The 23,927-nt window shown below is 36.3% G+C and overlaps 1 protein-coding gene across 2 annotated transcripts in view; it reads left to right on the forward strand.

Annotated features, from left to right (window-relative positions):
- The window catches only part of epb41a (erythrocyte membrane protein band 4.1a), an 84,478-nt gene that overhangs the window by 32,170 nt on the left and 28,381 nt on the right, over positions 1 to 23,927 (forward strand). Inside the window, exons 3-15 of one of the 2 annotated variants that reach the window (XM_081377528.1) lie at positions 4,878 to 5,549; positions 6,527 to 6,631; positions 7,202 to 7,244; positions 7,345 to 7,420; positions 8,920 to 9,138; positions 9,424 to 9,511; positions 10,205 to 10,357; positions 12,091 to 12,188; positions 12,305 to 12,480; positions 17,348 to 17,586; positions 18,432 to 18,506; positions 18,782 to 18,817; positions 23,118 to 23,180. In XM_081377528.1, coding sequence (XP_081233654.1) covers positions 4,878 to 5,549; positions 6,527 to 6,631; positions 7,202 to 7,244; positions 7,345 to 7,420; positions 8,920 to 9,138; positions 9,424 to 9,511; positions 10,205 to 10,357; positions 12,091 to 12,188; positions 12,305 to 12,480; positions 17,348 to 17,586; positions 18,432 to 18,506; positions 18,782 to 18,817; positions 23,118 to 23,180 — 2,043 coding nt within the window. The remainder of the gene's footprint in view (positions 1 to 4,877; positions 5,550 to 6,526; positions 6,632 to 7,201; positions 7,245 to 7,344; positions 7,421 to 8,919; positions 9,139 to 9,423; positions 9,512 to 10,204; positions 10,358 to 12,090; positions 12,189 to 12,304; positions 12,481 to 17,347; positions 17,587 to 18,431; positions 18,507 to 18,781; positions 18,818 to 23,117; positions 23,181 to 23,927) is intronic. The other variant, XM_081377527.1, reaches the window with a different exon arrangement.

Here is a 23,927-nt window from a genome sequence, read left to right on the forward strand (position 1 = left end):
CGAATACTCAGTCAAACAGGCATACAGACACACAGACATGAAGCTTGAATTATCTTCTTTTAAATGAGGTAATTTATATAAAAAACAAACATTCTCATCTTGTGAAATCTGTATTAAAAGAGAGCGATTTCAGTCGAGCTCATTAGAGCTAATTCAAATGTAATGTGAACCCGCCCACGGAGAGCGCGTGCTATTCAAACGCAAATTACTGAGGCAATCCAAGCAAACCTGTGAACGCCCCCATATCAGCTCGAGAAAACACAAGTTGAATCATATCATTGTAGCCTGCGTGTTTACACCATCTGGCAGCGCTGTGAGAAATAATAATAATGGAAAATCTACCTCAGAGTGTGCGGGTATTGCAGGAGAGAGGATCCGAATATGTAGTAAGTTTTTTTTCCTTCTCAAGTTAATCGCGTTTCTGTGAATGAATGAACGGCAGAGATGCGCGCTGTTTACCACAGCTCGCAAAAAGACAGTTTAAATTTAAATTGCGTCTCTGTGTGAATGAATGATGATGTTGTTGTAGCAAACTGTATTGCTATACTGAGTTGAGTAAAAATCGACAGAAATGAATGTTGAAATAAAATGTAGGCTATTTGTATAAGCAACGTATTAAACTGAAAATGAACATTTATATGCCCTAATATTTCATAAAAACAACGTTACAGTCAGGCGTTTCTGTTTGTGAATGAATGTTTCGGTTTTAGCAAACTGTATTGCTATACTGAGTAAAAATCGACTGAAATATGTTGAAATAAAATGTATTTGTATAAGCAACGTATTAAACTGCAAATTAACATTTATATTTCTTATAATAAAAATGAAAGACCTATGTTACAGACATATGAAAGACAACATTTTGTTGATTAATTTTGGATAGATTATACATTTTTACTGTAAAATATCTGCCACCTCAAATAAGCTTTTGTTTGCCAATATTTGCTCATGTTAAATATAGTACGTTTTGTCAAAAATAAAGTTATCAAATAATCAATCAAATCCTTAACTTTGAAATATGTATGATAAAATGTATACTTTAGTTTTTACAAAGAAAGATTACACTTGAATTGTAGTTGTAATTGTAACCTTTTTAATAAAAAAATATATTTACAAGGTAGATGTAAACAAACTATTAAAAGGTAAATGTAAGCCTTTTCTTTAAATAATTTTTATTGTGTTTTATTAGTGACAAATTTGGGGAGAGGATAAATATTCCAAAACTGAAAATACAGTATGAGAATTAACTGCACAATTACTAGACATGTTTTCCTTGGATATTATAGGCCAAATTGCAAGCACAATATGTGGAAAAATAAAAAAGAATTGAGATGCTTCCAACTGTTGCTCTTGCATTCTTGTGGCTCAGTGACTCACCTGAATGAAAGGGTCATTAAGTATGCAGGCCCCATTGTCTCTTCAGGTGTGAACCACTAAATATGCATGACCGTTGACAACCACTCCGCATATTGCCTTTCCAAACAGAAAGTGCTTTGCAAAATTCAAATCAATGTATTGTGTTATGTGAATGATAAGGCAGGGTGATTTTCACATCATTTTAAAGAAAAAACACTAGGTGATGACATCCATTAGACAAAAGTCTTATTGGCACATATTTAGAATGTGTTTTATGGCCTTATTTCAGAAACTTTAGTTTTTAGTTTTTTCAATAACCATGCATAAACATTATTCTCTCAAAAATACAGACATGTACATTCTTGTTGCTCACATATTATGGTAGCCCTGTTTGTGCTAAATAGTGTGTAATTTTTTTTTGCCATTAATATGTTTATAAGCAACTGAAAAAAGCACAAATGTCAGGGCATGTCAGAACATCTCAAGGACCCCAAAAACAGCCCAGACCCCAGAGGGTTATACAACCTTATATTAAAGACCTACCAAGATCATCCTGCTGCTCATAGAGCGGCGGCCTAAATTTTATACTTCGAATGAAGGCCTACCACCCAAAAGCTAGAAAGGGCACACTTACTACCAAGCCCGATCTCCAGGCCTTCAGAAGCATGCAATTGAATGGGAAAATATCATCATCGGTCCAGGCCTCGGGCCTGATGTAAGAAGCGCCTGGGGTAAAGAAAAAAGGGGGGAGAGGAAGAAGAGAAGAGAGGGTGGTTGTTATTCACCCTCAGAGGAAGGGGATCCTTCACTGACGCTGGGAGCGCCTGTGCTGGATCACCTCCCTCAGATCCCTCTTCTTCCTCATCAGCCGTCTCCTGCTCTCTTGGGCTAGGTGCCAGCAGAGCACTTGTTGCTGGATCAGAGGATGTAAGAGATAACACATCCTCGTCCAGCAGCTCACCCTTGCGAGCTTCTGACTGGCGTGAGAGTGAAACACCTCTCTCAAACTCATCAGCGAGTTTCATCTGGGAACCCCATGATCTGAGTCTCCACGATGCCTCAGCACGAGCGGGACCCGAACCACTGGGCCCAGATGCCTGTCCCTCTTCCCTCGAGAAGAGAGCTAGACGAGAGCGGAGTTTTCTTTAGAGGAAAACTCTCACATTCTGCACAATCAGGTCTCTCAAGAGCTGATCGTGCGTGCTCTTCGCCCAAACAGTAAACGCACAAGATGTGTGTCATCTGGTGTCAGAAACCTGAGACACGGATCCACACACTTGTTGAAACGCTTATCACTTGCCATAATTGTTCTTACCTTTTTCAGGTGATTGCAAATCAGACAAAACAATCCCTTCAGACAAAAAGAGGATGATATGTTCTCTAGGCGCCCCTTTTATACTTCCAGGTTGCACTAGTAGTGACGTCATAGGCTGTCGCCGGTCAAATTCGATTGCCGTGATTGGATAGCTTTTCAGACACCAGTTCACATGGAGGGCATTCCCCATTGCGTCTTCGGTGCAGTGCGAGTTCCCTTTCGAAAGGGAACTTTATTGCATGCAACACTACATTAAAGTATCATAGTGTAGAGCCCTGCGCGGGACTGTTTTCATCATCCCGCTCCCGCCCGCGCCCGCCGAATTTCTGACCATTACCGCCCGCTCCCGCAACGTATGTGTTTCACTCCCGCCCGCTCCCGCAATATGTATGTCCACTCCCGCCCGCACCCGCAAAACTCTGAGAATTTATTCCCGCACAATAATAGAGATGCATTGATTTTGTGTCTTCTCCCGTCCCGCAGGAAAAAACACATATTTGTATTGCTATTATTAAAGAGATTCGTGGGGTTGTTTGTTTCGTTTCCCTGGCCGGCATAGCCTACTGGACACATACACACATAATGGAGGAAATCGAGTGTGCTGTTTTTGGATGGTTTTGTTTTCGTTTTTGCTGTTTTTTATTCAGGATACTCTGTCTTGCGCGTGCAATGATGACGCAGGGCATAGTGATGCTTCTCTCTGAACAATCAGCAGTCTGCCGTGTTTTCACGTCACATTTTAGTATCGCCTAAGCTCGCTCAGAACCCCGCCGGAGGGGGTACGAAAAAAAGTACCTGGAAGCAGATACAGTTACAACTTTTACACAGTGGAAAACCAAACAAAGGCGAGTCGAGTCGAGTCGAGCCGAGGCGAGCTGGTACTGTGTAGTGGAAAAGCGCCATTATTGACATCTCCATCATGTTGCAAGGCTACCTCCCGATCCCGCAGTGTTTTTTTTAGCCGCCCATTCCCGCCCGCAGCAAAGTTCAAACCGCCCGCTCCCGCGAGATTTGCGTTGGGTCCCGCGGGACCCGGCGGGACTCAATCCCAATGCAGCCCTCTATCATAGTGGTAGTCCATATGACTAACAGTATGTCATTTTTTTTTCTGCTGTATATAATATATAATAACAGTAATGCTTCTGAAGTGTTTAATGAGTTGAAGTGTTTAATAGACAGTCCCCCGGTTTCACAGACAAGGCTTAAGTCTAGTCCCAGACTAAAATGCATTATTAAGCTGTTTTAACTGAAAACAACTTGCAATGACATATCTTAAAATAAGTTGCAGGTTGCCATTGTTTTGTCTCAAGATGCACACCAGTAATGTTTTTTTCTAAGGAACTTTTATAAAACCTACTTAAATGTCCTAATTAAACTAATGCCTCATCCTGCTTAATCTAAGACCTGTCTGTGAAACCAGCCCTTTCTTTTTCAAGATTTTTTAAACAAAAAGTATGAGTAACACTTATCCTACTGGTGTGTGGGCTTAACAACATGTCAGATATGACCTCAGATTGACAACTGGATGTTCAAACTGTTTGCATGTAGCAAGGGATGTCTGTCCAAAGGCTAACTGGACTGTGGAGCTTCACACATCTGACATTCACACGTTTGTTTTACGGTCAAAGGTTGCATGTTAAAACCTTCTCTGCGCAGCTCTCATCTGTTCCAGCAGCACTAAAAGCTTTCTGAGAGGCTGTTCATACTGAACAGGCACTGCTAACTGCTGTCAACATGCCTCAGCTTTTTCCTCTCCTCTAGCTTTTTATTATTTATTCTGCTCTCTTTTCGCTTGAATAGAGACATTAAACCACGTGTTATGGTTGCGAAGACATAATTTGCTAGGTTTCTATCCAACTATTTTTGCAAATTACAGTTAAAGGCATTTTAAATTTACAGTTAAAGGCACAATGCTTTAAGTAGCTTTAACGGTTTTATGCATCGCTTGTTGATTGGATGTTGAGATTTGGGAGCTGCACACAAAAGTGGAAAAGTTTTAGTTTGTTTGTTTACACAAAAAAATCTTTCCTGGAAAACAAGTTTGTTTATTGTTTTACATTTTGGACCAGTTTCTTGAAGGGAGGTTAATTTCCATCCGTGGAAAAACTGAAAGAATCATTTTGCATGAATCCCTGGGTCTAGACATTGTTGATTGTGTATTATCTAAACTTTGGTTTTTAACATGTTTAATTCTGTCTTCCTCCAGCAAATCGTAGCAGATCAGAAGGAAGACGCCGAGCTGGAGTCAGGCAAAGGAGAAAAGGGGGAGAAGGGGGAGAAAAAGGAGAAGAAGGTCAAGAAGGAAAAGGAGAAGAAGGAGAAAGCAGACAAGGAGAAACCAGAGAAGAAGGAGAAGCCAGAGAAGAAGGAAAAGCCAGAGAAGAAAGAGAAACCAGAGAAGAAAGAGAAGCTAGAGAAGGAGAAGATAGAGAAGGAGAAGCTAGAGAAGGAGAAGCTAGAGAAGGAGAAGGAGAAGCTAGAGAAGAAGGAGAAGCCGGAAAAGAAGGAGAAGAAGGAGAAGCTGGAGAAGAAAGAGAAAGCAGAGAAGAAAGAGAAGGAGAAAAAAGAGAAGAAGGAGAAGAAAAATGAGGACAAGGCTAAAAGAGAGGAGGGAGAGAAAGACAAGGAGTGTGAGAAGGAAAAAGAGAAAGTAGAGGAAGAGCCAAAGCCGGAAGATGCAGGTGCGGCAGAAACAGAACTAAAGGAGGAAGGAGAAAAAGAGGAAGAGAAAGAGGAGGAGGAGGAGGAGAACGCAGTGGTGGAGGAGGAAGAGGAGGACGGGGAGGAGGGGAAGAAGGAGAAAGCATCTCGCCGCCCCAGGATCATGCACTGCAAAGTCAAGTTGCTGGATGATACTCTCTTTGAGTGTGAACTGGAAGTAAGCGACATACACACATAAAGCACACAACCAACGCTTTTGTTGCTTATCGAGTACGGTGTATCATTGTCTAGTCCCGGGAGAGTGACTCTGAAACTCAAGCATTGCTCAAGGCCTTTTACTTCCTTTGCTAATTGACTCTCAGACTACCAAGAGACTGTTTCTGCTGATGTGACACTTTGGCCTGCTTTTGTTGCGATCATACTGTGTGGCTCTTAAAAACAGACAGAGCTGACTCGATGTCTACTGAGAAAGCATTCTAAGCAAAACAGAACATCCTTATTAGAAGCAACTTGACTTGCAAGTCTCGCTTTACATTCACAGCTATTTCTGACGTTAGCATGTAGCGAGCTAAGCTAACAATTCAATTTCATGACCCACACAAGAGTCTATCAGAATCAAATCTACCTTATTTTTAACGTTGTAATTTGAATGTGTCGAGTCTTCAGGTCTCAAGCCCTTCCAGTTATTTTAGCTGTAACAACAATGTGTTATGCTGCTTGATATTGCTAACTGTTACTTGTTATCATATTATTTAAATTATTATCGTAATCATAAACACACTGGTTAGTAGCGCAAATTACTTTAACATTTACAGCATTATGTTATTCTATCAGTTTTTTGTTGAATCTCCACACATTCAAAGAAAATAGGTTACTTCCGGCATTGAAAAATAAGGTGGATACAAACTTACAAAGACAACTATTTATGTAGAACATACATTATATGCTTCAAAAATAGTAAGTGAAAGAGTCAGCATAATTTAACAATGTTTCAAACTGAAAAGTGCTACATTCCTGTCACATGACCTCCTTTCTTTCCAAGTGATCTATTTATCTTGTAAAAATGTCTTAACCTTTAGCAGTCCCGTAATAGTAATTAGGCTAATCAAAAATTTATTTGCTTTAAAAACATAAGTCTGCTTAAAACACTTAGTACTATGTTGTTATGATTTAACTACATTTCTTTGTTTCCAGAAACATGCCAAAGGCCAGGAGCTGTTTGCAAAGGTGTGTGACCACTTGAACCTGTTAGAGAAGGACTATTACGGTCTGGCCATATGGGAGACACCAACCATAAAGGTACCTCAATCTGTTGGCACTTACTCACATTCTTTTAATATTTACGGCTATTTGTTTTCTTGACAGAATGTTTTCTTCAGGTTTAATTTAGCTTTTGAAATGTTAATTCTATCATATACAGTATATGTTTTTTAAACGTTTAACTATATGTATTTTAAAAATAGATTTGCTTTCTTCATAGTTATCAGGAGTTTTGATAGCAGTAAAGGCCTGATCACACCAAGGACGATAACTATAACTTCAAAGTTTTAATACTGAATCTAATTATATGAGAATAGATATGTCTAAAGATATAACAATAACTAATAAAAGGAACAATATCTGAAATCACTTAAAGAAAATGATGAACAATAAAAACATTGAGAGCCAATCAGAATCCATCCAACTTTAGAATCCATCCAACTTTAAAGAGCTTGAGCATTTAAAACGGCAAATGACTCAAATGCAGAACTTGCTTACAATTATACAGAACGTTGGCAGGGAAGCTGATATAGTTATTGTTGTAGTTATCTTAAAGTTATCGGTCTTGGTGTAAACAGGCCTTTAGTTAAAGCTTCCTTTTTCTTTCAGACATGGCTGGACTTTACCAAGGAGATCAGACGGCAAGTACAAGGTGAGTAATTGTTCAGCTCGTTGGTATATGTTATAATTATCAGAAAGTCAGTCTCTATTTTCTGTTGTTGCTATTTTAAATAATGTTTACATATATCTAGGCACCAACTATGATTTCACATTCAATGTGAAGTTCTACCCCCCTGATCCTGCCCAGCTATCAGAAGACATCACCAGGTGAACAGCACTTTCTTTATTCTATATATATAATGTGCAGACACACCACAGTCTCTCTGGAGTTCTTGCCAGGCGATTTGACTTTTTCAATGACCTTTGCATTCACCCATCCTTTTCTCTGTCTTTCCTTAACGTTTCTTTTGGCTAATGTCTAGGATTATAGCCGTATAGAAATAAAATCGGTTTGATGAAATGGCTTAGTGAGATTATCAAATCACAAAGGCTGCGATCTAATGAAATATATTAGCTGCGGGCAGTGCCAGTCCTAGACTTACGGGGGCCCTAAACAAAACATTCTGAGGGGGCCCCTGTCAGTGCATTCAGAAAAACACCAAAATGTCAAGAGCAGTGAGTGATTCTCTTGCTTTCCTATGTTGTTTGTTTAACATTAAATGACAGAGACAGCAGCAGGTTTATTATTATATTTTTATTATACTAACAAGTATTTATTATATGATTATTTTCCCAACTGTTTATGTTCACTGAAGACAGAACTGACTGCATTTAAATGAAAACTCGAAAAGATGGACATTTTAAAGGAATACTCCACTGTCTTTTCATATTAAACTATGTTATTCCCTTAACTAAGACGAGTTGATACATACCTCTCTCGTCTCAGTGCGTGCAAGCACTTACAAGCACTTGCTATGGTATTCCGCCATACAATATAGTTATCCATTTTACACGCTTAGAAAAGCGCAACGTTTTGTTTTGTGTCACCGTCCTAGGTCGAGTTACACTACGCGAGTAACTGTGTTTAAATAGGGTAAACGTGGAGGTGTTTAGTAGCTTCTCTGCTTGGCCCGTATTGAATGAACTGAGTGAACAAAGTTTCGCCGCGCGCCAGAGCGATTGAGTGCACGCACTGAGACGAGAGAGGTATGTATCAACTCGTCTTAGTTAAGGGAATAACATAGTTTAATATGAAAAGACGGTGGAGTATTCCTTTAACACAAAATGTATTTGTCCGTTTAAGCACACGCCGAAGTCCAAAGTAACTTGTACTTGTCAATCTCGGATGGTATATATATATAGATATAAGAATGTATATGTATGTGAATTGAATTAGAACCACAAGAATAATACAATTCTAAAATTCCATCTCTACTTATATCCATTTCCAACCATATTGGACAGTAATTTGTCTCTCTCTATTCCCCTCTCTCGCTTGCTCACTCACTAATTTTAAAACTAATCTCTGATACTTGCCAGATTAAATCATTAATAAAATGGAAAGCCTCCTGCTGTTTGGTACCAAGTGAGCATGCAATTCTCTAGCCAGTTTCATTATCACACTCGTAAATTACAAAACCCCTTTCACCCTGAATAATCACAGCGGCACACTGGCGTCACTTTACTGTTGTTGTCACGGTACCAGTTTTTGACTCACGTGTATTACATTCTGCTGCAAAATCTTGTCCCAACTTGTAACATGTGATATCCTGGCACATAATGTCTTTGAGTTTTTGAGCTTAAATGAAATTACTTGCACTGCGCAGGTACTACTTGTGTTTGCAGCTGCGGAAGGACATCAAGAACGGCCGTCTGCCCTGCTCTTTCGTGACCCTGGCCCTGCTGGGCTCTTACGCCCTGCAGTCTGAGTTGGGTGAATACGACCCTGAGGTCCACGCCAGTGACTATGCCAAGGAGCTCCAGCTGATCCCAGGACAGACCAGAGAACTTGAGGAGAAAGTCATGGAGCTTCACCGCACATACAGGTGATCATGACTGTTTCTTGTTGGTGGGGTGATGATTGTGATTTATTTACATACATATATACTTATGATAAATGGATGTTTGGGAAACTTTTGTTAGGGCAGGGGAATTAAAAGCACATTTACTAGAGGTTAAGATTAAAATGTGTTTGCGCTTTTTGCACGTTTCGTTATTAAGTTAATGTTATGATCCTGAGTAAAATTAGATTAGAATTTAGTGTGTTGCACTTTCAAATATACTGTCAGGTTTGCAGGATATATGTAGCATGTTTTTTTCTCTCCCTGCAGATCTATGAGTCCGGCTCAGGCTGATATGATGTTCCTGGAGAATGCCAAAAAACTGGCCATGTATGGGCTTGATCTCCACCAGGCAAAGGTACAGTAGATTGACAGAAGGCACTTTCCACGAATGCGATACGAAAAATAAGGGTTTAAGGGTTGTCTTTCCTTTTTTATATGTTTGCAACACAGTTTGAAATCCAGGATTTTATTTTCTATCAACAAATTTGAAATAAACATCAATATCAATTAAATAAAATCTTTAACATTTTAAAATAAATTAAATGCAAAAATATTATATGCCAGCATTATTTAAATGAAGTTGTTTTGTAGTTATTGATACACTTATAAACATTTATTTGATCATTTGTTTTTTTGCAATAACTTTGATTGTTGATTGGGTTATAATAATAATAATACATAATAATAATAAAACTCAAAATACATTCAATTACGTCTCAGTTAGACAATGTGACTTTCCCCAGAATTGATTAAACCACCTGCTTTATGAGAAATCATCAGTCTGAGCTGTCATATAAAACGTCCTTCATATCACAGGAGTGCTTGAGATAAAAGCATTGCATGTCCTGCCACTGCTCAGATTTGGTAGCTGAAACCAGGTCAATCTGTTTGCATCAAGTCTTGGATTTAAATAAATGATAGAATTCACTTTTTTAAAAGTGAAGCAGGGGCGCCTCCTAGTGGTAGAGCTTTGTAAAATGCTTGTTTACACTACCTCAAATCTTGAGTCAAAAGATGATAACAGAATACTGTTTTCTCTTTCTGTCAGGATCTGGATGGGGTGGATATAATGTTGGGGGTTTGCTCCAGTGGCCTGATGGTGTATAAGGACAAGTTGAGGATTAATCGATTCCCCTGGCCAAAAGTTCTCAAAGTCTCCTACAAACGCAGCAGTTTCTTCATCAAGATACGGCCATCTGATGTATGTGTACACAGATTTAAACTGAATTTAATCAAGCCACGTTACATTTAGTTTAAAGGATTTTTTTTTTTTTTTGGAACATAAAGAGCTAAGTCTGACATCACCTATATTGTAAAGATTATTATTAAGACACAATCTAAAAACATTTTTAGGATATGTCAAGGTGGAACTTTATAACTTTATCAAAAATAATAAAGTTACAGCTCACCCAGAAATGAAAGGAAGCTGTCATTGCTCACCCTCATATTGTTTCCAAATCATACATCTTTCACTCTACTGTCAGATGAAACATGGCTACATTAGACATGCTTTGTCTAGTTTGGCGTCACAAGATGCGAGGAATCAATTTTGTTTGACAACATATTACTCAGAAGTAGCATTTTTACAGCAAATTTAATTCGTTGGAATAAAATGAAATATAAAACGTAATCAGTATCATATCAAATTTTATATTAAAAAACAGTTTGACAGTTCCTAATTTTTGAATTTAAATTTTTTTTAACCATTCTTTTATAATATTATCCAGATACTATGGAAGTTTGTTTCCGCCACTGAATAATAAATAAATAATAATAATTGCGACTTTTTATCTCACAATTCTGACTTTTTTTCTCACAATTGCGATATATCAAGTCAGAATTGTGATTTTTTTTCTCAGAATTGCGAGATATGAAGTCAGAATTGTGAGAAATAAAGTCGCAATTCTGAGAAATAAAGTCGCAATTACGAGATATAAAGTCACAATTGCGGGATATAAAGTCACAATTCTCAGAAATAAAGTCGCAATTGCGAGATATAAAGTCGCAATTCTGAGAAATAAAGTCGCAATTGGGAGATATAAAGTCAGAATTGCACGATATAAAGTCGCAATTGCATGTTATAAAGTCAGAATTGTGAGATATAAACTATTCTGTGGTTAAAAAAAAAATCTGTCTTTTTTTTCTTAGAATTGGACTTTATATCTCACAATTGTGAGTTTATATTTCACAATTCTGAGAAAAGATGTCAGAATTGCGAGATATAAACTCCCAATTGCGTGTTATAAAGTCAGAATTGCGCGATATAAAGTCGCAATTGCGAGAAAAAAAGTCAGAATTCTGACTTTATAACACGCAATTCTGACTTTATATCTCGCAATTCAGACTTTATAACACGCAATTGCGACTTTATTTCACGCAATTCTGACTTTATATCTCGCAATTCTGACTTTTTAACCTGCAATTGCGACTTAATTCACGCAATTCTGACTTTATATCTCGCAATTCTGAGAAATAAAGTCAGAATTGCGAGATGTAAACTCGCAATTGTGAGATAAAAAGTCGCAATTATCTTTTAAAATGTTTTATTCTGTGGCGGAAACAAGCTTCCATAAGATACTGATGTTTGGGATGTAAAATAAATTATCTTTATTCACAGTCTGTTTAATACAACATACATTAAAACATTTTTTTTAAAAAAATGTTTTTTTTTTTATAATGTATTCAGTTGTCTATTTTTCAGTCAGCATAGATAACTGGAAAATTCTTTGAAATTCAAAAAATTAAACACTACATAAAGTCAAGGAGACTCACATATACTCTATATCTATTTTGTTAATTTCATTATAATACTTAATAACTATTGTATAATATTTAATAACTATTGGTGATTTTTCTGTTCATGACAATCACTTGTATGTGCAGTTATCATTTGTTGCAATACATTTTCTTTAACACTTTTTAAACATTTTTTAGCTGGAACATTACGAAAGCGCCATTGGCTTTAAACTGCCCAACTACAAGGCCGCCAAAAAGCTGTGGAAAGTATGTGTGGAGCATCACACATTCTTCAGGTATAAATATCAAGCAATGCGTCACAACATGTATTCACATCTTAGTAACTGTTTGTTTTTATAAATTGATTTGAGTCCACATACTTTATGAAGAGATGTAAACTCTTCTGTCCCAGGTTGACATCCACAGAGGCGGCCACTACTCCCAGGAAGTTCCTGGCTCTGGGATCAAAGTTCCGCTACAGTGGGCGTACTCAGGCTCAGACCCGTCAAGCCAGCTCCATGATTGATAGACCTGCCCCCCATTTCCAGCGCTCTGCCAGTAAGAGGGCATCCCGCAGCTTAGATGGAGGTGTGTAACCATCTATGAAATTATTTTTCTCTCCCATTTTGATTTACTGTATTCAGCTCTGATTGCCTATGGGTACAGCAAGTTATATTGAAAACAGAGGCAGATGATTGGCAAACTTTGTTGGATTCTGGTCAATCACTGCTAGTTACCTCAGGGAATTTGACATCACAAGTCTGATACTTGCTTTTGCTCTGCCTGAGATCTCATTTGCTCTTTCATTCTCTCTCCTTCTTTCAACCTCTCTCCATTTCTCTAATGTACTTCCCTTGGGAAGGTTCAGACTCCTTATGTAAGTTGTTCTGCAAGCAATCTGTTTTTATTTGAGCTGTGAGCAGAAGTCGTTTGTCTCTGCTGGCTTTACACTGAAGGACAGATACATTCTGCATTCAGGCTACTCTCTGTGTCCACAGCAAACAAACCCACTAACAATCATTATGTTGGACAGCTTTCTCAGTCTTCAAGCATGGGTTTTGACTATGGCTATTCTTGGACAGAAATGTTAAGTCATGTTGTCAATTGTGTATATATGAAATGAGTATGTGATTAAACTTTGTCAAATCCATTTCACACTCTTGCTGCCATATAAGATACCTCCATTTGGCCAAATTCCAAAACAACATATCATACTTCATGAAAAAACCCCACAATGCATACTCTTAAAAAAAAAAAGAAGGAAACTTCTGCATAGGGGAGAGCGGGGCACAAAGTAACGCTTTTTACTACTTATGGTTCAGAGTATTTATTTTTTCCCACATTAATTTCCCACATGTCTAGTACAATTATGTGGTTTTGTTTTATTAATACAGTATATACTTTTTTCTGGATATACCCCGAAAGAATGGAAGTGAAATGTGACAACATGCCCCATAGGTGGGGTACATTTTAACATGTGAGGGGCACATTGTAACATGACATATGACAGCTTAAAATGTTATCTGATCTAATAAAAAAAATATACAAGACAAACTAAAATATTTTCTAAATAAAATACAATTAAAAAACTTTTTCATATAAAATAATGGCAATTTTTAATAATTAAATATAAATATATATATAAATATTTGACTACGAACACAGGAAAACACAGCTATACAACATAGTTCAAAACAAATAAATAATTAGTAATTTCTGAACATTGACTCTCAGTCTTTATTCACCTTTTTCTCACGTTTTCTCAATAAAATTAATAAAACTATAGAATATAATAGCATATTTCTAATAGGGGCACATTGTAACGCAGTGTTACAACATGCCCCGCCTGCACAACCGGGATTTAAACCCGGCTAGTGTCTTCTGCTAGTTAGCGAAGCATTAAAGAACTATCTCAACTGTTAAATAACATATTAGAGATTAAAATAATATCAGATTTGTCTAGTTTTAAATAAACACAAAAAATAGAGATGACAAATTAACTTAAGTAAGAAATTTACTTTTGCTATGGTTTAATAAATGTCTATGGATATCTTCCAAAATTTTTTTAATTTTGGCGCAAATTTTTCTCTATATAGTGTTGATATGGCAACTAGTAAATACACCAAGTTTCATCATCCTAGCATGTGTGGAAGTATTTAAAACAAGTGCGTTACAACTAGCCCCGTGTTACGTTGTGCCCCGCGCTCCCCTACTTTTAAAAAGAGTACTTATTATGAAAACAATATACTTTAAAAGTACTTTATTTTAAAATACTTTAAAAGATTATATTTAAGTGTGAGATTAATGTTTTTGCAATTAAATGAAAAATGTATTATAGTTGTATTTATGTACTATACATTTTTTATAGTATTACATAAATGAAATTAGCTGAACTTTAGAGTGCTTTTTGACCCACCTAAGAACACGTTTATATGTCATTTCATAATTACTTGCATTGCCTTTGAAATATGGTTCAAGTGTATTGTTTAATGTACTGACAAGCATTTATGGTCAAATAAACATGTTCAGTCGGCGTTTGACAGGTCATGGAATGTCTGAGAAGGGACATTCCATAATCTAGTGATTGTAGGCGTTAGACAGCATCTGTCGGTGCTGGTGAATTGGCCTTTAAATGGATAATTCACCCCCCAATTTTTTTTTTCAATCATTTACTCAACTTCAAGTTGTTCCAAATCTGTATGAGTTTCGTTCTTCTGCTGAACACAAAAGAAGATGTTTTAAAGAATGTTGGTAACCAGCCTGTATAGCCATTGACGTACATCATAGGAACAAAACTATGACCATGGAAGTCAATGGTTACCGTCAACTGTCTGGTACCAACATTCTTCAAAATATCTTATTTTGTGTTCAACAGAAGAAAGAAACTCATACAGGTTTGGAACAACATGAGGGAGAGTAAATGATGACAGAATTCAATTTTGGGTGAACTATCCCTTTAAGAGGCCCTTTATTTAATTATTGTTAGATTATCTGCAAGTAGTTTTTTAAAAACTTTTTTTTTTTTTTTTTTCATAAGGGTAGAAACAGAAATTGTACTACAAAGTTTTTTAGAAGTATTTGTTCTATTAAATGTATTATATTTACCTTAGTTACATTTTTGTGTGTTTAATAGAGTATGGAGTTATTCATTTTAGAAACATGCTAAAATCAGACTCCATTGGAATCTTCTGGTCTTAAATTTACTGACAGTCCTTTTCAGAGTTGCTACCAATGGAAAGTGTTCCAAATCAGTCTCTTGTGGTTTTATTTTGATTAAAGCAGCTGGCTGTGTAGATGGTGACAGCTCACTAGAGATTGGAACAGAGCCACGTGTCTCTGAGGTAAAGTGAAGGTGTTTTCTTGTGGTATAAATAAACTGTGGTTGCTTTAGGCAGTGTAGGTGAACTCACTGTGGGAGAAAAATCACAGCAGTGGTGTGATCCAGAAAAGCAACCCTAGTTAACCCACTGATAATTTAATTATTCATCCTTAGGTAGAATACAGACCCAGACTTAATTACTTTCTGCATTCATCAGAGATGGACCGTTGGTTATTTATTACATAAAAATTCCATGAAGTGAATCTTACGTAGTCTTTTAAAGATTTCAGTTGTTGCAATTCACAAATGACCCTCCCTGAAATGCTTATAAAAAGAATAGCAAGACAGAATGATTGCTGTTTTGATTAGTAGTTTGATTAACAAGTTGGTTCCTGAAAATTTTAAATGAAGGTACGTTTGGTATTGTTTATTCTTGTGGATATGGATAACAACTCCAAGCATGTGCCTGTGAAGACAAAGTCTATGCAGAGTGAGATTTCGAGTTCCTGAAGCAATTGTTTATGTTGCAGTTTGATTGTCAGGTCAGGCTTTACCCAGATAATTTCTTACAGGCCAACAGGAGCTTGATCAGCTCAAAAGGAGTGAGTGGGGAAAAAATTGGAAAGAAACACTGCAGGATGATTGGTTTGTGCTCCTTGGCTGCACTCTTTCAGAAACCTCTTTTTCCTGAGGTGGAGCTTTATTCCCTCAGCTTGTTTCCTCCTAAAGTTCCTAATCTTATGAAAAACAACAGTATCTGTCACTGTGTTTACATGATTTTGAAGATCGTTTCATATTTAAAGGTGCATTGCGCAAGTCTCTGAGTTTTTACAGAACTATGCCCCCTCTGGCAACAAGCGAAACTGCAACACTGCAACTGAACGCGCATGACGTCACGCCCAGTCTCAAATTCCGACCCGAATTCCTCTTATTTATTTTACTGTACAGGATTATAGAGGCAATCGCAGTGATCAGAGAAGGGCTCATTCAGCCCATCAGGCAATTGTTTAAGCATGTATGGGTTAGAAAAACGGGTATTTTTAACATGAAATGTTGCGCAATGCACCTTTAAGATGAATCAAAAGACTATTTTAACTTGCCCAAAAACAGCATGCTGTTTTATATATATATATATATATATATATATATATATATATATATATATATATATATATATATATATATATGTATATATATATATATATATATATGTATGTATATACGTATATACATTTATTTATATATAAATAAATATATATATATATATATATATATATATATATATATATATATATATATATATATATATATATATACAGTTTGAGCGAGAAACACAAACTGCTTTATGGCAACTCAACATACAGTAAACACACACGCCATATGATACTGTGTATGATGTATTACCCGCCTCGGTAGACAACAAAAGTGAAAATCAGCGAAGAAATGGCTAGAGTTGCCATGTTCCCCTTTAACTGTAGCGTGTTATTCAAAATTACATTTAAAGTTCATATATAAAAAATGGTATCTTCATGGTATCTTCAATGCAACTTCATTACAAATGTGTAATTACAAATTTATTTAAAAACATAACATACAAGTTTCAATAGAAATGGAATTAAAGTATGTTTTATGTTTATTAGTAAATTCGGCAGTACACTTGAACCATTTCAAAGACAACAGAATAATGAAATTACATATACATATGTACTTAATTCCTACTTACGTAGGCTAAAAAACACTCTAAAGTTCATCTGGTGGCATTTATTATAAATAAAAACTATAATATATATGTATTTTTTTAAGTCCAAAAACATTACATTCAGTTTTCACTTAATTTAAAGTGTATTATTTCCATAATAAATACTCTTTTTTTTTTAAGTATGCTAAAGTGTACTCCTTTTTCAGAGTGTATTAATTTAGGTTTGAATCGTTTTATAATTATCACAATAAGAATGTGTATTACTGCTTGTGTGTCTATGTTTCTCATCAGAGGTGCACAGCAAACACCTAAACTGTTTTTATAGCAGATAAAACTCAAACAATTGTCACTATGTTAAAGTGAACTTATTTATTTTTACTCCATGATTTTAGTGTAACATACAGAACTCCTCTGTCCCATACATTTCTCTCTGACAGCCATGGTTTCGACCCCAGATAAGAATGCTCGTCCCGTCAGTGCTCCTATTATGTCTCCCATTTCCCCGGGTGATGTGGCTCCTTCCCCAGTGGCATCTGCCGCCCGCACTGACCGTAAAGAGACGTCCACGCCCACGGGCCGTCTACGCTCCTCTGAGAGGAAGAGTGAGGTGAAGGCCCATGTGACAGATGGCTCCAAAACACACAGCACCAAAGCAGAGGGCACACCTGAAATCAAGGTATGGCACACACACAAATATATACTATAGTTTGTCAATATAAAATGAATGGAAATTTATTTTAAATTATAATTAATGCTTTTATTTTATTAATTATGTTTTTATTATTTTGTTCTAGATCATTTTTGTGGCCCCTATTTTATGTTTAAGTATAGATGAAAGCCTCGAAAACTTGTTTTCAGACCTGTAGATCATTTGCTTTGTTTTCCGAAACAGGGACTTAATTTGTTACAATGTTGCATTTTCTTCTTGGTTCGGTTTGCTTTCACAAGGCAACATTTCAAAGCATACCAAAATGTGTTTATGCAAGTCACATGTGAGTAAAGTTTTCTTTAGTTTTCTTCAGCAGTGGTGTGATCCACTGCTGAAGTTTTCTCACATCAACCGAACCACCCCAGAGTTTGTTTGCAATCGGGCCGAGACCATCTCGTTCAGGCGATCTCAGAGCGATTGTTTTGGTACGGATCTGAGCACGTTTGCTGTGTTCATATATGTCTAAACGAGGGAGAAAGTGCACCAGGTTCCTAAACAAATGCTCCAAATGAGCCAGGTGTGAAAACGCCCTTAAACAAAATGTAAGAAATACTTTGATCCATGAACCTTTTTTATAAACCTGCAGTACAGACTCCTAACTGACCTTTGAATTGTTGGAGTAAGTGATCAGAAAGCAAGCCTAAAAGTACCTGTAAGAAGCCGCAAGGCCTTTTCATAACTAGAATGATTACAGTTCCAGTTAGAAAGAAAAAACATCTTTACTTGAGAGAGACCAAACATGTAAGATGGACATAATGTTTAGGTCTATTTGAGACCGCAAGAGTATGCATACTCTCTCTGTGCTGCTACAGACGGTAGCCCGGCGAGAACGGCGGCACCGTGATGCCCCGGTGGTGACAGCCACCAATGGGGAGAGAAAGAGCCAGGTTTGTGCTCATGATTTCAGCCAGTCACTAAGGCTGTTGTAATATGCATTTAAAAAAAAAAAAAAAAAAAAAAAAAGCATTTGATAAACTTGTTAAAATATTAATGCATGCTGACAATATTATAGTATCATACTATTAAGATATAAATTAACAGCTGTAAGAAAATCATAACCATCGTGAATCTTGTTTTTTTGATGCAGTAAGTGAGTAGCAAAGAGGTAACTTGTTTTGTAGACACTTACATATCTCTTTCTTCCCCTCTGGGGTCTAAACAGTCGCCACGGGCGGACACGATGGTGCGCATGAGGAAGGTCAGAGCTTGTTCCATACAGTTATCACAGCATGAGGACGATGCCATTGTACTCATCATTTCCTCACTGCCCATGTTTTACAACAAAAATATAATTTATTATCTGCTTTGGCTGTATCTTGCTTGCACTTGTATGAGTTAGGCTGTACCAGACAGCACTGTAGCTGTCAAATACATACCTATTCAGGCTGAACCAATGAATCAGTGCATACTGAGGTTTACAGAATGAGTGAAGTACGGATGAACATTATGACATTTACATTGTTATTGTGGCATTTACTCTAGCATGCATTGTCTGTTGCACTGTCTTTTACATAGATGCAGACCAAAACTTTCGTTTTTAGGAAAGACAAACTGTGTTTTCCTGCTGCAAACCTGAGTTACTCCAACTTTAAATCCAACTGAGATAAATAATATTTTAAAATAAACACTTTTATGTACGTTTATACTTTTAATTCATTAACATTTTTGGAGAAGAAATTTAAAGCATATTTTAAGGAATGTTTAAAACAACCTAAGCTCTATCAACAGAAACATGTTAATGTATAACAAAACTGAAGAACAAAATCAATGAGATTTATACACTACCAGTCAGGGGTTTGGATATACCTATTTTCCTGAAAAACCCATGCCCTGGATGATTCCAGCAGTATATATTGAAAAAAAGGATACGGCCAAGCACTGAAACCTGAGGTACCCCGACGACATCCAAAGAATTTACCTGTAAGGTGGGAATTAAAGTGTCATGAAACCCCTGTTAAAGCACTGGTCGTTCACACCGATCAGATTTGAAAGTCTCAAGAAATGGACATGTAAAGCTGTGGAAAAGTGGGAGTGTAGAGGATGGGAATTGGGGAGACAACCAATAAAACACAGACCTACAACACGCTCATTATACAGACAAATGATTATTGAAATATGAGCTGAGAAAAAACAATTTTAAAATTATAACCCTATGACAACAAACTCACAAAATTCTGCTACTAACTACTAACAACTATCATGAACAAATCAAATACGTTTTGATAAATTATTCTTAGAAATATCAACCAAATCAGCATTATAACTTTGCAGAGCTATTGGTCCATATGAAAAATTAGGGAGGTTTTCATTATGTTATGTTAAGTACTACAGTCTCTGAACAAACTGCACACATCAGTTTAACACAAAAGGATTAAAGGCATAGTTACTTTTTTGTCCATTCTTCTTTGAAATTTCGAAATACAGTCTCTTCAGTGTATCAGAATAATCCATTATGTCATTGCGTTAATGATCACTGTCCTTATTTGCACATATATATTTCATTTGAAGAAGACATGATGAAATATGTGTTCATATATGGTGGTGTGTTACTTTTGATCTGCACTGCAAGTGTTGTTAAACTCATCGTGGTGCTCCGCTCATATGTGTTATGTGTTGGTAGTCAAACTCCTAATGCAAATGGCAGAGGAGAGCGAACGAACAGAAGCGAAGCAGTCTTTTGTGACATTTGAATTCTTTACTAATCTTAGATTAATCTAATCTCATGCATAATACAGTGCAGTGATTGGATTAAAAAAGTTTATTCTCATGAATAATGCGGAGAAAAGCTCAGAAACAGTTAGAACATAGACGCATACTCTCCAGCCACGGCAGCCAATCACCTCTCCGAATTACCGCATACCGCGGTATTACCGCACTTTTCATGATGTTGGTTCAAATTTGCTTTTTAAACCGGAAGAACATAATGGCTCCAAAAAACAAACATACAAACAAACATCTCAAAAAATGTGTTTTAGGGTTTCATGACCCTTTAAACAAGTGGAGATTCATGTGATGCTCAAGTTGGAGTGGATAGAAAAGAGGAAGTGGCTGACAGTGTCAAAGTGGAACAATACGAGAACAGATTATCGTTAAGATGCTCTTTCCAACTGTGAGGCTTCATTTAAGGATAGCAAGGCTGAATATGTTGAATGTTCGCTTTGAAATCAAGTCAGTCAAGTTAAATCCTTACTGATTGCTGTCTAGCAGCTTGTTCTGTGAGAAAAAAAGAGAAACCTTGTTGAAAACAACTTGCTCAAGTGTTTTTCGCCATGAATAGAAGAAGACAGACTAATCTGCAGGTGGTCAGCCATTTTGAATGTGCTGGGAAAAGTTCCAGTGCGTAGTGATACGTTTATGATGCATGTGAGTGCTGTGGGGTGGGAGAGATGCTGTGTAAAAGACGGGAGAGAAAAGGATCAATGGTAGGTTGGTTGGAGAGGAGAACTTTAGAGACCTCTGCCTCCATAAGAGGAGAGTAGAGATTTGCATGCGTGTCGTGGGTGTTTGTTAGTTGTTTTTGTGTGTTGAGAATTGGCTGCTGCTGATTGTTACTTGAACTGTGAAAAATTGGCAAAGTTGTTAGCCATTAGGGAGGATGTGGGAGGGAAGAGGTGAATGCCTCCTCAGTTTGCAAGTATCTGAAGTACTGCTGATCTTGTTGTGTAGTTGGATGCTTTTGCAGTGTCAACATTGGCAGAATAAGATGACTGCAAAGCAATGGATCTCTGACTAATATGCATAGGCTCTCTAAAGATGTGGTCTGACCTGACAGCACGTGTAGTGTGTCATTCTCAAAACCAGATGCCATAGACTAAATGTGCCTGGCTACATTTTATACAGAACCTACTCTAGAAAAAGCTGTAACATACAATAAATTTCAGATTTTTAAGACCACCAGGACTCATATGTGTGACTCTAAATTGTATCCTCAATTATTCAAACTCATAATTCAAACTCAATAATTCAAATTCAAATTGAATAATTTTTGTTTATGAATTATGATTTTTAGTCAGCAGAATGTTTTGGGATTTGCATAATTTTCTCTTGACTGCAATGAATAGTGTACTAGCCTAGAAGTGAAAGAACAGATAAGATCTAGAAAGGTTGTTAAAGTGGAACATATAGCATTATTTACATTTATTTAATCCTAACCATAGTTTTAAAAAGAGTGCTTATTGCAGAAAGAGTATGTGGATATTAAAAGAGAATATCTTTTAACCCACTTAAGTGGGAATTAAGTATATCTTTACATGTAATTTTATAATTACTTCTTTCTTCTTGAAATATGGTTAAAGTGTACTACCAAATGTACTGACAAGCATTTGTGGCAAACTAAAATATACTTTAATGTAATTTCTATTGAAACATGCATGTCATGTATTAAAATATATTTGTAATTACACATTCATAATGATGAAGCAATTTAGAATTTAGTATATTTTAAATATGTTAACGTTAAAATTATAATCAAATACTTTATATGTGCTTTAATGTGTTTGTTAACACTTTCAGATATACTTCGTTAAAGCACAAAACAGGATTAACACAGTCAAAAATAAAAGTTTTACTTTAAAGTACATTTTAAATGATTTCAAAGCACATTTTTAAAAATTGTACTTATCTCTTTGCACACCAGCATTTTCTTTTTTTTAAGGTGCCAGCCACCCACCAGCATTTTTTTAAAATTTCACAAAAAAATAATTTTGTTGTATGAATATCTGAACTCTGCAGGGAAAGAGTTTAGTGTGTTGTTAATAAACATGAACATAGTCATGAAAGTGTACTCTCTTAAGTACACTTAAATGTACTTAAATGTGATTTAATTGATATTATATCATGCAAGAAGTTCTTCTTTTAAATACAGTTTTAAGATTTTAAAGTACACTACAAGTGCACATTCAATACAATTAAGTACACTTCTTTTTTACATGGGTAAGCCTGGAGATCAAAAGCTTTTTAAGTTCATGAGAAATAAAAATGTGGTCATGTCCAAACTGCTGACTGGTAGTGTGCTTTTATTTACTCTATCTAATCATGTGGTTATAGACATTAGACAATGCTCACTTATATTAACCTTATAACCAAGATTATCCAAAACATTTTCAAGACAAGAATTACACTGGTTGTGTTAGTGTTGCTTGATCAGGATGGTCAGGATGCTCAATCAAATGTAGCATTGATTTCATAACACCAGAAAGTTGCAAAGTGAATAGCGTTTCACAAATGATGGCAAAAAGGAGTTTATTTTAAACTTATTACACTTTCATAACTTTACCCATTGCACAATTATTCCTGACCTTGCTGTCACCCCTGACCTTTGACCTCTCCCCCCTGTCTAGCTGCTGTGGTTCATCCATATTTGATTTGTCTCCATCCCTCCACATCCCCACACACTGAATGCAACTGCAGTTCAAATCTTAAAAAAATACCCAAGAATCATTTCATGATTTTCTCTACGTTCAAACACTGCCGACTTTTTTCCCCCCTGTTCTTCACAGAAAAGAGCTAAGAAAATTGAGGGGGAAACTATTTATATCAAACATAGCAATTTAATGTTGGAGGTTTGTATTGAAACTCTGGAAATGTCTTGTTTTTGCCGCTGCATGTCTCACTGCATGATATTCTGTTTCATATTTTTTCTTTCTTCATTCTTCTCACTGCACACTCTTTTGTGTTTTGTTTTGTAGCTTAACCCTAAAGGCTTGGCATGCACTATTTACCTCACTAACTGTAATGCAAGTACTCGCTTCTATTTATTCTTCAATTTGTTTTTAGCACTATTTCATTAAATATATGATTGGGAATTTTGATTTAATTTCTTTTATGTATTTACTTTTTTTTTTTCTTCAGTTCATAATTTAATGCAAAATTCTTCAGTTCATAATTTAATGCAAAATTCTTCAGTTCATAATTTAATGCAAAATTGATCTGATACAAAAATGTAGCAAGCAAGTAGTTGTAAAGCACTGACAAATACATCTTTAGATGCATTTTATTTCATTAAGCAGTAGACTCTCTGTTTATTCTGTTCCAGCTTCTCTAAATATTTCTAATGGGCTTTTCACACTTTAAATTAATAAACAATTTATAACCCTGTATCTTGTTTTACTGTTTACATGCTTCATACTTTACCCTGGATTATTAAATTAATCCTGCATGGTCAGATTTTGAGATTTCACACTAGATTTAGCCTGCAGGCTAGCCTGCAAATTGACGTCATAGCTTAACAGTTCAATACTAATGATTGAAAATGAACCGCATGTGTACAGAACTATCCAACTGTGGAATTGTCACCACATAAATATGAT

Source organism: Scardinius erythrophthalmus (assembly GCF_964197995.2).
Source record: "Scardinius erythrophthalmus genome assembly, chromosome: 10".
NCBI classification, from domain to species: Eukaryota; Metazoa; Chordata; class Actinopteri; order Cypriniformes; family Leuciscidae; genus Scardinius; species Scardinius erythrophthalmus.